Source organism: Mobula birostris, chromosome 9 (assembly GCF_030028105.1).
Source record: "Mobula birostris isolate sMobBir1 chromosome 9, sMobBir1.hap1, whole genome shotgun sequence".
Classification (NCBI taxonomy): Eukaryota; Metazoa; Chordata; class Chondrichthyes; order Myliobatiformes; family Myliobatidae; genus Mobula; species Mobula birostris.
In genome coordinates, this window is record NC_092378.1 from 116497000 (window position 1) to 116509985 (window position 12986).

General features: G+C 43.2%; 1 protein-coding gene across 8 annotated transcripts in view; it reads left to right on the forward strand.

Moving 5' to 3' along the window:
- tnrc18 (trinucleotide repeat containing 18) overlaps positions 1-12986 on the forward strand; it is a 165398-nt gene that overhangs the window by 123013 nt on the left and 29399 nt on the right. For 7 of the 8 annotated variants that reach the window (XM_072268661.1, XM_072268664.1, XM_072268658.1 and 4 more), the window contains 3 exons: positions 8422-8819; positions 9782-9931; positions 11551-11692. In XM_072268661.1, the coding sequence (XP_072124762.1) occupies positions 8422-8819; positions 9782-9931; positions 11551-11692 (690 nt within the window). The remainder of the gene's footprint in view (positions 1-8421; positions 8820-9781; positions 9932-11550; positions 11693-12986) is intronic. The other variant, XM_072268665.1, reaches the window with a different exon arrangement.

Sequence of the window (12986 nt, forward strand, 5' to 3'; positions counted from 1 at the left end):
CCAACGCAAGGACTACCCTCTTTCTAAATTCCTCGCCTAATATTGCCCTGCATGAGCCAGCCAAAGGAAGCAGCTTTTTCATAGGTTGCCAACTCCTGCCTGCTCTACTGGGGAATCAGTATTACCCTCGAGGCTGCAGGGGTGACAGGAGTGGTGTCACAGAATAGAGCAACTTCTGGTGACCCCATGAGCCTCTTCCAGGTATTAGTGGTATTACAACGTGAACAAAAACCGTATCAGGAAACCTTGGAGATTCTCATGTCTTGCACCTCTAAAACCCCAAGTTGTGATTTAGTAAGGGAAATTAATGTCAGAATCTAGCGGATACGGTTTCTCAAATACTGAGTGGGTGTCTCGTGTGTTTACTATTTCCATAATGCTGACACCCACCTTTAAGCCTCTGTCACCCTAAACGGGCACCCCCTCAAAAGCAGAAAGTAGGCTGTTTAGCTTGGAGTTACCATTGAACAGTTCTAAAAATGGATAATAAGCCATGGAATCATTTCCTTGCCAAATGTTAGGGCTTCACTTGAAGCTCCATTGGCTGTTGTCTGCATTTGTCTGCCCTCACGATGTGTAAATCAGCCCTTGTATGACTCCATAAAATGCTCTTTATATTAACAGATGCCAGACTGACTGGTACAGTGCATTTTGTGATAGGTAAATATCACTCCCATTTAGTTTTCTGTAACTTTGCCACCCTGCATCTTTCAGATACCACTACTACGGGCAGTCAACATTGCTAGTGAACTGGGGCATACTTGAATTAGAAGCTTCTTTGTTCCCTCATTGTGTCTGTTATGCTCCATCCTTTCTAAAACCTGTAACTTTGCCTTAATGTCATGTTGAATGATCACCACAGGCAGCAAACTATGTCACCACATCACCACATCATCTCCAAACTAACAATCAGATCATTAGATTTTACCTGGCAAAAATGTGAATTCACTTTTTTGTACCTGTAAGGGGTTACTGTATCTCAGATCTACGCTAATAGGGCTTTAGGGTTAACAACAAGTATCTTTGCCATCTAGCATGCCACATGCTCGACTATATAGTCTAAATGCCTTTAGACGATCCTACCCAGTGACATTCAAGCTTTGCCGAGTGGTGATGATGTCACAGATTGGCCAAACAGCCTGTGCGTCAACATTGTTCACTTCATGCTGCGTTGACTGTCCCTATGTGCTAGAAAAGCCTGCAACTGTATTAGTTTTTAATGCAGGAGTAATCCATCATGTCTTCATGTGAGGTGCCAGGGGATGTTCTTCTGGTGACGCAGTTTTCACATTGGAAGTTTATTTCCTTCCATTTTGAAACTAGCTTACTTGTGCCAACAAAATATATCTCTGCTGACGTTTCCCTCTGCAGGTGTGCAAGAGGAACCATTTGGATCATTATGTTGATGTAACCAAACATTCCCTTTGCAACCAAGGTCAAACACAAATATTAAGTACAGGGAGTAAGTGATATACACAGTGATAACTTGTTGTGCAAGTGTTCACTGCTCAAATGTTTTCAGAGTTTTCTGATTTTGTTCAGATTTCCAGTATCGTTGCATTTTGCTTTTGCTTTAAACAATCGTGCTGTGTTCCACCCTATAAAAAGAATTTTCCTTCCTTCATGGCACCATCCATTAGTTTGCAGTGACAGAAGTTGGAATGAAAAGAAAACAAATACCTTTTGAAACCAACAGAAACTTTTAATTCCAAAATGATAATACGAATTATCTGTCCTTGTGGTTCCCTCTTGTGTCTGCTTTCCAGGTTGCTGTGTTTGATGTGATATTTCTGCTAGTATTACTCCTATAGATGCCTTAACCAATGCCAGATCTATGATAAACATCTGCACCTGGTAATATCAATAAAGCTCTGAGTTTCCATCTCTGTCTTCGCTGGCATAGAAGGGGCTCCCACTTCCCAACTTGCCTGGATGAGTTCCTGACTCTGCTTAAACTCCTGTGAGAGACTAGAGAAGGAAAGCCTTGCCCAGCCTTGTTGAAAGCAGTGTCAAGGTGTGACATGGTGCTTTCATGAGGAGAAACACAGTGATGAGCGTCATCCTCCTCCCCTTCCTGACCGGTCTTCTTCTTCAGGGCAGTGTGGTTGACCACATGCCACTTTAGATCCTACCTTAGTTATGGTACACCTGGGTACTGGTCATCTTTGGGCCTGGAAACATCTCCCATCTGTTTGTAGGCAAAAATGACAATTTCTCAGCAATTCATTCCTAAAGTGACAATGAAAATTGGCCCGCTCTGTGCCTGGTCATGTGATGATTTCTGTGCTAGAGAAGTGGGTGTTGCAGTAGCAGTGAGTGCTGGATTTTGTAACTGGAGTTTGAAAGTTGCAGTGCTAACTTTTACTGACAAATTATGTTTATGAATTACTTTCATACGGGCCATACGTTCTGCTCACACACAAATACACAGCCAAATACCTGAGCAATCACATTGTCAATTTAACCAATGACGTGATAGTGGTGGGGCGCATCACCAACAGTGACGAGAAGGCCTGCAGAGAGGAGATGGAAAAGCTTGGGGCCTGGTTCCAGGCAAATAACCTCTTCCTTAATGTCAACAAGACAAAGGGGAGTGATATCGACTTTGGGTAAAATCCGCACCACTCACGCCCCTCTTCACATCAGCAGCACGGCAGTGGAAACCGCGGGCAGCTTCAAACACCTAGCGGCACATCTTGCACGTCCTCTCATAAACATCCCCCACAGTCAAGAAAGCCCACCAATGCCTCTACTTCCTGAAGAGATCTGGTCTGTGTACTAACACTCACGACCTTCTACCGATGCACAGTGGACAGTATCCGAACATGCTGCATCACTGTGCAGTTTGGAAACTGCACTGCGGCAGATAGGAGGGCCCTACACGGGTAATGAAATCTGCCCAAAGCATCAGTGGCATGAGTCTACCCGCCATCAAGGATGTGCATACGGAAAAGGCCAGCAATAGCATACAAAATGCTGGAGGAACCCAACAGGCCAGGCAGCATCTGTGGAAAAAAGTACAGCCAACGTTTCAGGCCGAAACCCTTCAGCAGGACTGGAGGGGAAAAAAAGCTGAGGAGTAGCTTTTAAAGGTGGGGGGAGGAGAGAGAGAATGACCAGGTGACATATGAAACCTGGAAAGAGGAGGGATGAAGTGAAGAACTGGGAAGTTGATTGGTGAGTTGAGGTGAGAGAGGGAAAAGGGGATGGGAAATGGAGGAGGAGTTGGGGGGGCAATAATGGAGGTTTGAGAAATTGATCTTCAGGTTGAGGGCTACCCAAATGGAATATAAGGTGTTGTTCCTCCAACCTAAGTGTGGCCTCATCACGACAGTGGAGGAAGCCGTGGATAGACATATCAGAATGGGAATGTGAAGTGGAATGAAAATGGGTGGCCACTGTGGCTTTTCATTCTAGAATGAAGGAGATGTCCTCTTTTTTCAAAGAAAGGGACTTCCCTTCCTTCACCGTCTATACTGCCCTCAACCACGTCTCTTCCATTTGCGCACACCTGCTCTTACCTCATCCTCCCACCACCCGCTACCAGGGATAGGGTTCTCTTGTCCTCACCTACACTCCACCAGCCTCTGCATCCAGCACATAATTCTCCAAAACTTTCCCAACCTCCGATATGCCTCCTCCACTGTTATGATGAGGTCACACTTAAGTTGGAGGAACAACACATCCCCTTTTCCCTCTCTCATCTCACCTCACTAATCAACTTCCCAGCTCTTTAAGTTGCCTCACCCTCCAGGTTTCACCTATCACCTGGTGGTTCTCTCTCCCCTCCCCCCACGCCCTTTAAAGCTACCAGCTTTTATTTTCCAGTCCTAGGGAAGGGTCTTGGTCCGAAGTGTCGACTGTACTTTTTTCCAGAGATGCTGTCTGGCCTGCTGAGTTCCTCCAGCATTTTGAGTGTGTTGCTTGGATTTCCAGCATCTACAGATTTTCTCTTGTTTGTGTCAGCAGTATCACGAAGGCTCGCACCCACCCTACTTAGGGGCTGTTTGTCCCATTCCCATTGATGAAGGGGCAACGCAGCATCCACGCCAGGACCACTAGACTCATTAACAGTTACCTCCCCAAGCTATCAAGCTGAACAACACCTCCACCCATTAACCCATCCCACCACCACTATATCACTATATCACACATCGCCTAGGGTAACTGTAAGTACATACAGTCGGTCCATGTATGTAACAGTGACTTCTGCTTTGTGTTTTATAGGATTGCTGTTATATTTGCCTTATTCCAGTGAAATGCTGGAACATGGGAAAAAACAAAAGAAAATGGAACGTTATTTTTTCCCTGACTTTTCATTGTGGGATAATTGTTCAGCACATAAATTGTCCATTCTTTTGTGCAAAGGCTTTAATTTTTGTTTCTTTATGCTTATTGTGTTTTTTTTAATGCTGCACTGGATCCGGAGTAGCAATCATTTTGTTCTCCCTTACAGTCATACACTGAATAATGTCCATAAACCACCTTGAATCAGCGTCACTGAGCCTTAGAGCTTACTCCCGTGCAAACGCGAGGACCCATTTTGCCAGCTCAGTGCAAAGTCTCACCGTGACTTCTGGGAGTGCTGTGCTTTGGTGGCCAGGTTCCATTTAAGAGCTGGAGCAGCAAGTCAATTAACACACTGTCAATTGCTTAACTTCGCAGTATTGGTCTATTAACAGGAGTTTAATGTGCAGCACTGTATATGGAGCGCAACATCAAATTGGCCAACAGTGGCACTGGGAGAAACAGCTGCCGGTTCCCTGTGCTGTGCCAGCTTAACACTTGCTTTAAATGCAGAACACTACCCCCATGGGTCTGGCCGTATTTCAAAAACCTTAACTTCCAAGGATTCCTTTTTGCTTTATTCCAATGAAATGCTGGAACATGTGGAAAAAAAAAGCACTAAAGGCAATGGAATGTTTGTTTTTCCATGAAGTTTCATTGTGGGAGAATAGTTCAGCACATAAATTGTCCAGCCTTTTGTGCAATGGGTTTGATTAATTAATTGACATTGACCTTCACTTGTGAGAGCTGGTAGGAAGCTGTTATTCTTGGCCTTTCTACTTCAGTAAGGTCAGATACACATAGGCCAAGTAACTACCTTAATGAAGCTAAGTATGACCAAGAACAAAGGTCCCTTCGGGTTTAGTAACAGAAACAAGTCAAAGGGATGTTTCTTTAGTTTTATATTTGAGATTTTTGATCAAAAATCTCCTCTGTGTGAATGTTGAAGACCAGATGGGTCATGCTGTTTTTAATCGATTCAGAAGTCACCTTGTTTCTTAAGGCCAATCTTCAGTGGTGACGTCACTGTAATGACTGTACTGACACTTAGTCCTGATCAGGACCTTTTCAGATCGGTGCCTGTTTCAGATCTCATCTCATTTGTTTTATGCTCCACTGAAGGAAGACCGGCTTCGCATGAAGGTGACTTTCTCCAAATGCTCTGCAGAAAATGATCTCCCAACAACGTATTTCCAGATTAGGAATAAATAATGTCAGTGTTTTCATATTCAAAGGAACATTCAAATAATATTGAAACAGTCAGGCTCAAGGAATGCCCCAAGCTGTGATCCTGACAGTCCCGCCTCCAAGTGGAGAGTTTTCTGCATTATTCCTTATCTGACTCAGGAACCCATCTAATGTAGTTTAGATTTTGAAAGTTCGAATTTTTCATGTTTGGAAGCTACTTTACAGGGAACAGGGTTGATGTGACTGAAACGTCTGATGGCACTTCAAGGCTCCTTTGCAAAATTACACAAGAAATGTGAGGGATGTGTCGAGTGAAGGATCTATAGACCAATGCCATGCATTCTTCTGGCTGGTACAATGCTTGTGCAAATGAGCTGAATGGAAACCTGTCAGATCCAAAGAAATGTAACCTCATCCAGACAGGCTTGAGTCTAAAGCCTTTTATTTTAATGAAGCTAGATCGAAGTGGGCAATAATCCAAGATTGTCCTGATCATTGCGAAGCCATGGAATCATAGACCAGCTGCAGCACAGGAGGCCATTCATCCCATCGTGTCCATACCAGCTGTCCATCAGAGCCACTCACCAGCTCCACCGCCAATCCCCAGCAACTCCTCCATGGCTTTGCATTTTCATTTCATCACCTGTTCATCCAATTCCCCTTTGCAAGTCACAGTGAAACTGGCTCTGCATCTGCAAGCAACTCTTTCCAGATTCCAGCCACAACAGTTCAACAAATTTCTTCCTCATGTCATTCTTTATTCTTTACCCCTTTATTTTATACCTGTGACCTCTAGTCCTTGACCCCCTCCACTGAAGGGAGCATCTCCAACTATCCACTAATACATGCTAAGGGAACATCCCCAACTATCCACTAATAAATGCTAAGGGAACATCTCCACCTATCCAGTAATAAATGCTTAGGGAACATCTCCACCTATCCATTAATAAATGCTAAGGGAACATCTCCAACTATCCACTTCATTAAAATCCCTATTTGTTTAAATACTTATATTTAAAATTTTCGTTTTATGTTAGGTAACAGTACAGTTTGTTACAGTGAGATTACAGTTGACAATTAATCATGAGGAAAAAGATGGCACATAAGAAATGGAAACAGGAATAGGCCAACAGTCCCCTTGGCTTTCCACCACCTTTTAATGAGATCATGACTGATCTTGTGCCTCATCCAGTCTGCAATTCCCACAAGGCATATCAGCCAACATGTGGGTACCAGAAACAAGTTACAGCTCAAACATTTTTCTAAAACTATGAAATCAAAATTAGTTTAAAGTGTGGTCTATGAACACTGGGGATAATATCGTAATTCCCGGTGAAGTCATATGGAGATATACATGTAATAATGTCTTGCAAGTAAAATTAGTGATGTGCACTGTTACTTTTAATGCAGGATTCTGTGTAATATACTGTTGGAAATTCAATGTAACAGTTTGCTAAAGGTTTAGGAAACCAGTTTTAATATATCTCTGCTTTGTTCAGTTTACTTGTAGGGAGCAAGGGAAGAAACTTGAGAACGTAGCCCAGTGTAGAATTGTGCAGATGAGCTTCATGACACCAAACATCAGACTGTTGTCAAAAAAGCTGGAATCAAGCAAGACAGAAAAGATGAAACTTCTATACTTTATACTTTATTGTCGCCAAACAATTGGTACTAGAACGTACAATCATCACAGCGATACTTGATTCTGCGCTTCCCACTCCCTGGATTACAAATATTAAATATTAAAATTAGTTAAAATTAGTAGATATTAAAAAATTAAATTATAAATCATAAATAGAAAATAGAAAAGGGAATGTAAGGTAGTGCAAAAAAACCGAGAGGCAGGTCTGGATATTTGGAGGGTCCGGGTCAGGATCCGTTCAGCAGTCTTATCACAGTTGGAAAGAAGCTGTTCCCAAATCTGGCCGTACGAGTCTTCAAGCTCCTGAGCCTTCTCCCGGAGGGAAGAGGGACAAAAAGTGTGTTGGCTGGGTGGGTCGTGTCCTTGATTATCCTGGCAGCACTGCTCCAACAGCGTGCGGTGTAAAGTGAGTGCACGGACGGAAGGTTGGTTTGTGTGATGTGCTGCGTCATGTTCACGATCCTTAATGAGGTGTAGCAGCAATTACCTGAAATTATTTAGTAAATTTAGACATACTCATGTGCTGGACCCGAATTGTGCCTTGTGAGTGTTTACCTCAATGATAAATGTGAATGTGAATGTGAATGTGAAATAATTGCGATAAGAGACACCAACATATATTCACCCATCTGGAATCAGAGCTTTTGAAAGATTGCATTTCTCCTTTGGAACAGCAGAATCATACAATAGTCTTCATTTTGATCATTCCATTTTACGTGTTGTGTCCATTAGAGCTGATGTTCCAATAGGTACACAGGCAGTCTACAGGTTACAGGAGGGTTCCGCTCCTGAGCACTGATCACAACCTGAACTGTTCATACCTTGGAAAAGAACAAACCAGTGTGTGGGCGAGGATCACAGAAACAGCTATAATCAGAGAGAGCAAGCAGGTACAGAAGGAACGGCAGCCAATCAGCCTCATCGACTCAGCGAGTGATTGTCCGCAACGCCCCCGGCTCTGCTCCACTCAACACAGCCCCTGACTCTTGCTGCTTAGGGCTGGGGGTTGGGGAGAGATAGTACGAGGAAGTGCCCCATTCCTACCTGGCAGAAGGTGCCTGCAGCTCTGCAGCGGCTGGCAAATCCACCCTTCTTCCATATGTCATGGGTTCATATCCTGGGGAGGACCTGTATGTGAAATGGGACCATCAAAGTTGTATGGTTATGTGAACTTCAATACAATTGAGAATTCTGAATGATTCATCCCGTGCATTTTATAACCTCTTACAGTGCATTATTCTCTTTAAATACAGTTTTAAAAAACCATAAGGCACTAACATTAAGGTTTGCTTTTATATGTCTAGGCACAGAATTTGAATACACAGACTCTGAAAGTGACATCAAAATTAAACAGAAGTCTGCTGCTTTGCCACGGGCAAAGAAATCTTTTCAGGAGCAAGGGAGCAGCATGAGCGAACAGCAGAGTCAGGACAAGCAGCGGGGGGTTGAGAAAGGGAAAAAGGAAAAGAAGGCCAAGCAGAAATCGCCCCGGGAGTTCACTTTTGACTTTGGCCCTGAAGCCAGCGATGACGACTTGTGGAACAGGCGACGGAGTGAGAGGATTTTCCTCAATGATGCTTCTGCCTGCGCTGTTCTCTCACCGACGGCCCCTTCGAGCACCACCCCCACTATTAAAACCAGTCGATGCATTAAGAGTTCAGCGGTGAGTCCGAAGAAGGATGCATCCAAAGCAAAGGACAAGGTAGTGATTTCTCCTGAAGAGAGTTTCATTTATAGAGTCATAAAGTTATACAATGCAGAAACATATCCTCCGGCCTTTTGCTTGCATTTGGCCTATATCTTTCTGAACCTTTCCTATTCATGTACCTGTCCAACTATCTTTTAAAACTTTGTTATTGTACCTGCTTCAACCACTTTCTCATTTTATTTTTCTGGCACTCTCCTCACAGAAGCAAGACTATCATTGCTGTTTCTTAGGTTTCCAATCCCTCCACAAGCAAATGTGAGGTGGTTCAATAGGAAAGTTTTAATAATTCCAAAGCCTTGAATGTTGTAGTGTAAAACTTGGATGAATATAACAGGAACACAGAGTGACTCCTTAGTGTTCAGGTGGGCTACACGGCTAAAGTCTTCCTTTGGGTTTACTGGTAGACATCTAAAACAAATTAAAGGCCAGCTAAGTAATTAGTTTTAGGGCCTAATGTATTTTAAGGAGCTCTTATTCAAAATTTCATAGAGATAGGTGCAGCAAGCATTGGACCTTTCTAGCTCAGGATGCTTAAGGTGTTTCCTGTGGCTGCCCACAAAAGATATGTTCTAGAAAAAGGCAGTTTTAAAATTCTTCCTGTGTATTCTGAAGGTGCCGAGTTATAACCGTCTTCAGAGAAGCACACCATGCCTCCCTAGCAAGGACCCTACCAGAAAGTCAGGTCAATCAGCTACTTCCTGTCCAGGCACGCTTCATGCTGGCACCTCATGGCCAAAATCTTTCCAATTCTAAACTCCTTGGAAATGTCTGCGTGAAACTGAGGTCGTTCTCGCTCTTTTGGAAGATAGAATCAGGCGTTCCGAGCATCATTTCCGCTGTGCCGCACTTCACTGGGAAAGGAGCTTGGAAGTAGGCACAAGCCATGAGATAAAGTGTACCAGGGGGGTGGTGAGGAGGAGAGTTTATTGATTCGATACTGTATTTCCCACTTTCAGAGAAAGAAGGGTAAAGAACCACAGTCCCCTGGCTTAGCCTCAGTCCAGACGGCCAGTAACCTGCCTGAACCCAGGGTCGGCCTCCTCCGCACCACAAGTCCCTGCAAAAAGAGCAAAGGCAAAGGGAAAGGAAAGGATGGGAAGAAAGAGGTAACCAACACTCTGATACTATTGTATGTCTTTTGTCATAGAGTTGTGTAGCACAGAAATGGGTCCATCCACCCACCATTTCCCCTTGTACACTACATTCATTTGCCCCACCATGCCTTGCCCATTTAAGTGTGTCTTGTAAAATTCCAGTAGCGTTCCCACCATTCACAAGAAAAACAGGAAATATAGTTCACACTAATAAGGATATTAGTAAACCATTTGGGTTTTTAATGACACTGAACTTCTTTTGTGGCTATTGATTATTGATACTAAGTTTTTATTCCAAATTTATTTCGTTAACTGAATTTGAATGGTAGGATTCCAATCCCATGCTTCCTAATCATTAATGTAGCCGCCCGCATACTCATTCAATAACTAGTGTACCCCACAGCAAAGAAGAATGTGGTATAAACCAAAGAAAGTTTTCCACTGGGTGTGATACTCTTCACCTCTCTTTTAGGATGTTCCAAAGCACTTTCTATGCTTGAAATGTTGATTCAATGTTTTAGAAGTGCTATCACTCTAGGAACACTATCATTTACATTTGACAAGCCTCCGCACACGATGATCTGTGACCAAGCACACTGCTTTATTCAGAAGTGTAGATTGTTGGGAAAATGTGGGCCAGGCCAGTTAGGGTAACTCTGCCGCTGTTCTTGATGCATACCATAATATCCCTTAAAGCAGGGTGGAAATGAGGCCATGATGTAATATCTCATTCAAAAGATGGCACCTCCATCAATGGAACATTCCCTCACTACACGGTTGAGGTCTTTAAGCACAGATGCTACTTGTGTTGTCGAAGCTTCAACCATCCGATTTGAAATCAAGAATGTTTCCAAGTGACCCATGGCCGACATTGAAGGGGTTAGATATTAGGGCCCGTATTCCCTATTGTCTAGTGGGATTATAGACCATATTGCAGTTCTAAATGAATATAGAATATTTTGACATCTAAGATTGGCCCCTCACGCTCTGTCAATGTGCTGAATGGTACAAAGAAAGTCAGCGAACACCTGATCCTAACAACCAATTTGACATCAGCTTTCCTGCTTTCTTTCCATAATAGGCTTCCTCCATATAATTATGTTTCCTAATTATAATAACTGTAGATTTACATATTTTACTGTACTGTCAAAGCAGGAATTAAAATAAGTGCACATCTGTGGTTCCTTCTAGGTATCTCTATTAGCATTGAACTTTCCAGGAGCCCATTTTAATGATTTCCTCACCCCCTGTGTCTCTCTCATGCAGAGAAACACAGCAATCTGATACCTTCAATTCTCTTCCCACATTGATGAAACAAATCCCTTCTCCGAACAATGTTGCTTCATGGATGTTCATGTTAGTCTGTGCAAAAAAAAAAGAGATTTTTCATTTACATCGCATGTTCGCAACCTCAGACAGTGCCAAGCATGTAGCAGCCAGCGTAGTAATTTTTAGAAGCGTGACCACTGTTGCTGTCTAGGAAATATTCTTCTTGCATTTAACCTGCTCCTTTTGGAAGGTTTGAGAATTTGTTTGTAGTGAGTCATTGTTGCTTTGTGGAAGCTGAAGCTCTTTCTCCTTTGTGTTGACGATTAGCTCTGCACTGATTTACTGACTCCCCTTCCCAACAGGTGCGCTCCAAGGGAGGTGCTGTCAGTAAGCTCATGGAGAGCATGGCAGCTGATGAGGACTTCGAGCAGAATCAAGACAGCAGCTTCTCTGAGGATGAGAACCTACCACTGAGCATGCTCATTGAAAGGCCCACAACACCAGGTCTGTTGAGCCCTGCTGGTAAACTATTTCATTGTGTATTTGCTGTACCAGGGATAGTAGAGTTCAAATGATGTAAGTCTGCAGAGTTGGCTAGGCGTGTTGTATTCATCTATGTAGAGATTTCTCAAGCGTAATGTTCTGATATTTTAAAAATAATATCTTTCTAACTTGTCTGTAACAAGTAGGATTTCCTAGTGGCCTATCATTTTAATTCTAATCCACATTCCCATTCCGTCATGTCAGTCCTTGACTCCTCAACTGTCACGACGAGGCCCCTCTCAAGTTGGAGGAGAAACAACTCATATTCCATCTGGGTAGCTTCCAACCTGATGGAATTGTCACCGATTTCTTGGATGTGGTAATTTCTCCACTTCCCCTTCTCTCTTCTTTTATTCCCCACTCTGGCTCCCCACTAACATCTTCTCTTCTCACTTTCCTAACACCTCTCCTCCTGCCCTTTCTTCCATGGTCCACTCTCGTCCCCTATCAGATTCCTTCTCTTCAGCCCTTTACCCATTCCACCCATCACCTCCCATCTTCTCACTTCATCCCCCCCTCCCCCACCCATCTGGCTTCACCTATCTTCTAGCTTGTACTCCTTCTGCCCCCCGATTCCACCCCCCCCCCCGCCACCTTCTTATCCTGGCTTCCTCCCACTTCCTTTCCAGTCCTGATGAAGGTTCTCAGCTCAAACTGACTGTTGACTGTTTATTCCTTTCCGTAGGTGCTGCCTGAGCTACTGAGTGCCTCCAGTATTTCTGTGTGTTGCTCTGGATTTCCAACATCTATAGTATCTCTTGTGTTTATCCTTCCAGTGACTTCTCTATTATAAAATGAATTTTATGCTGATTTTTTTTTGTCATCTGTAAAACAAAAGCAGAATTATTGGCCTATGATATTTCTCTAAGGATATCAGGAGTAACTCTTGTGAGGCTTTTCTGCCAATACTGGGTACTTTATGCATGATCACTTTTTTTTCTTCTGTGCCCTGGCTCTCTGATCAAGCTGAAAGCTTTCGCTTCTACTCTGTGCATCTCATCTGTGTTTCTTGTACCCTTCATTTCCGTATTGGGCTAGCTATCCTTCATTCTATCCACTCTACACATGTGGTACAGTCACAGATATTAGCAAGTCTTTTGCAAAAGAAATCCGCTACATCATGGGCTAGTTATTCTCAAAATATTAAATGCCCTCCTTTTTTTCCTTTTTATTTTACCTGACAGGATGAATTATTGCCAATCCGTTAAAAGCCTCATTTTTTATTTATAAATGGTCCCACTAGACAATGCGTAGT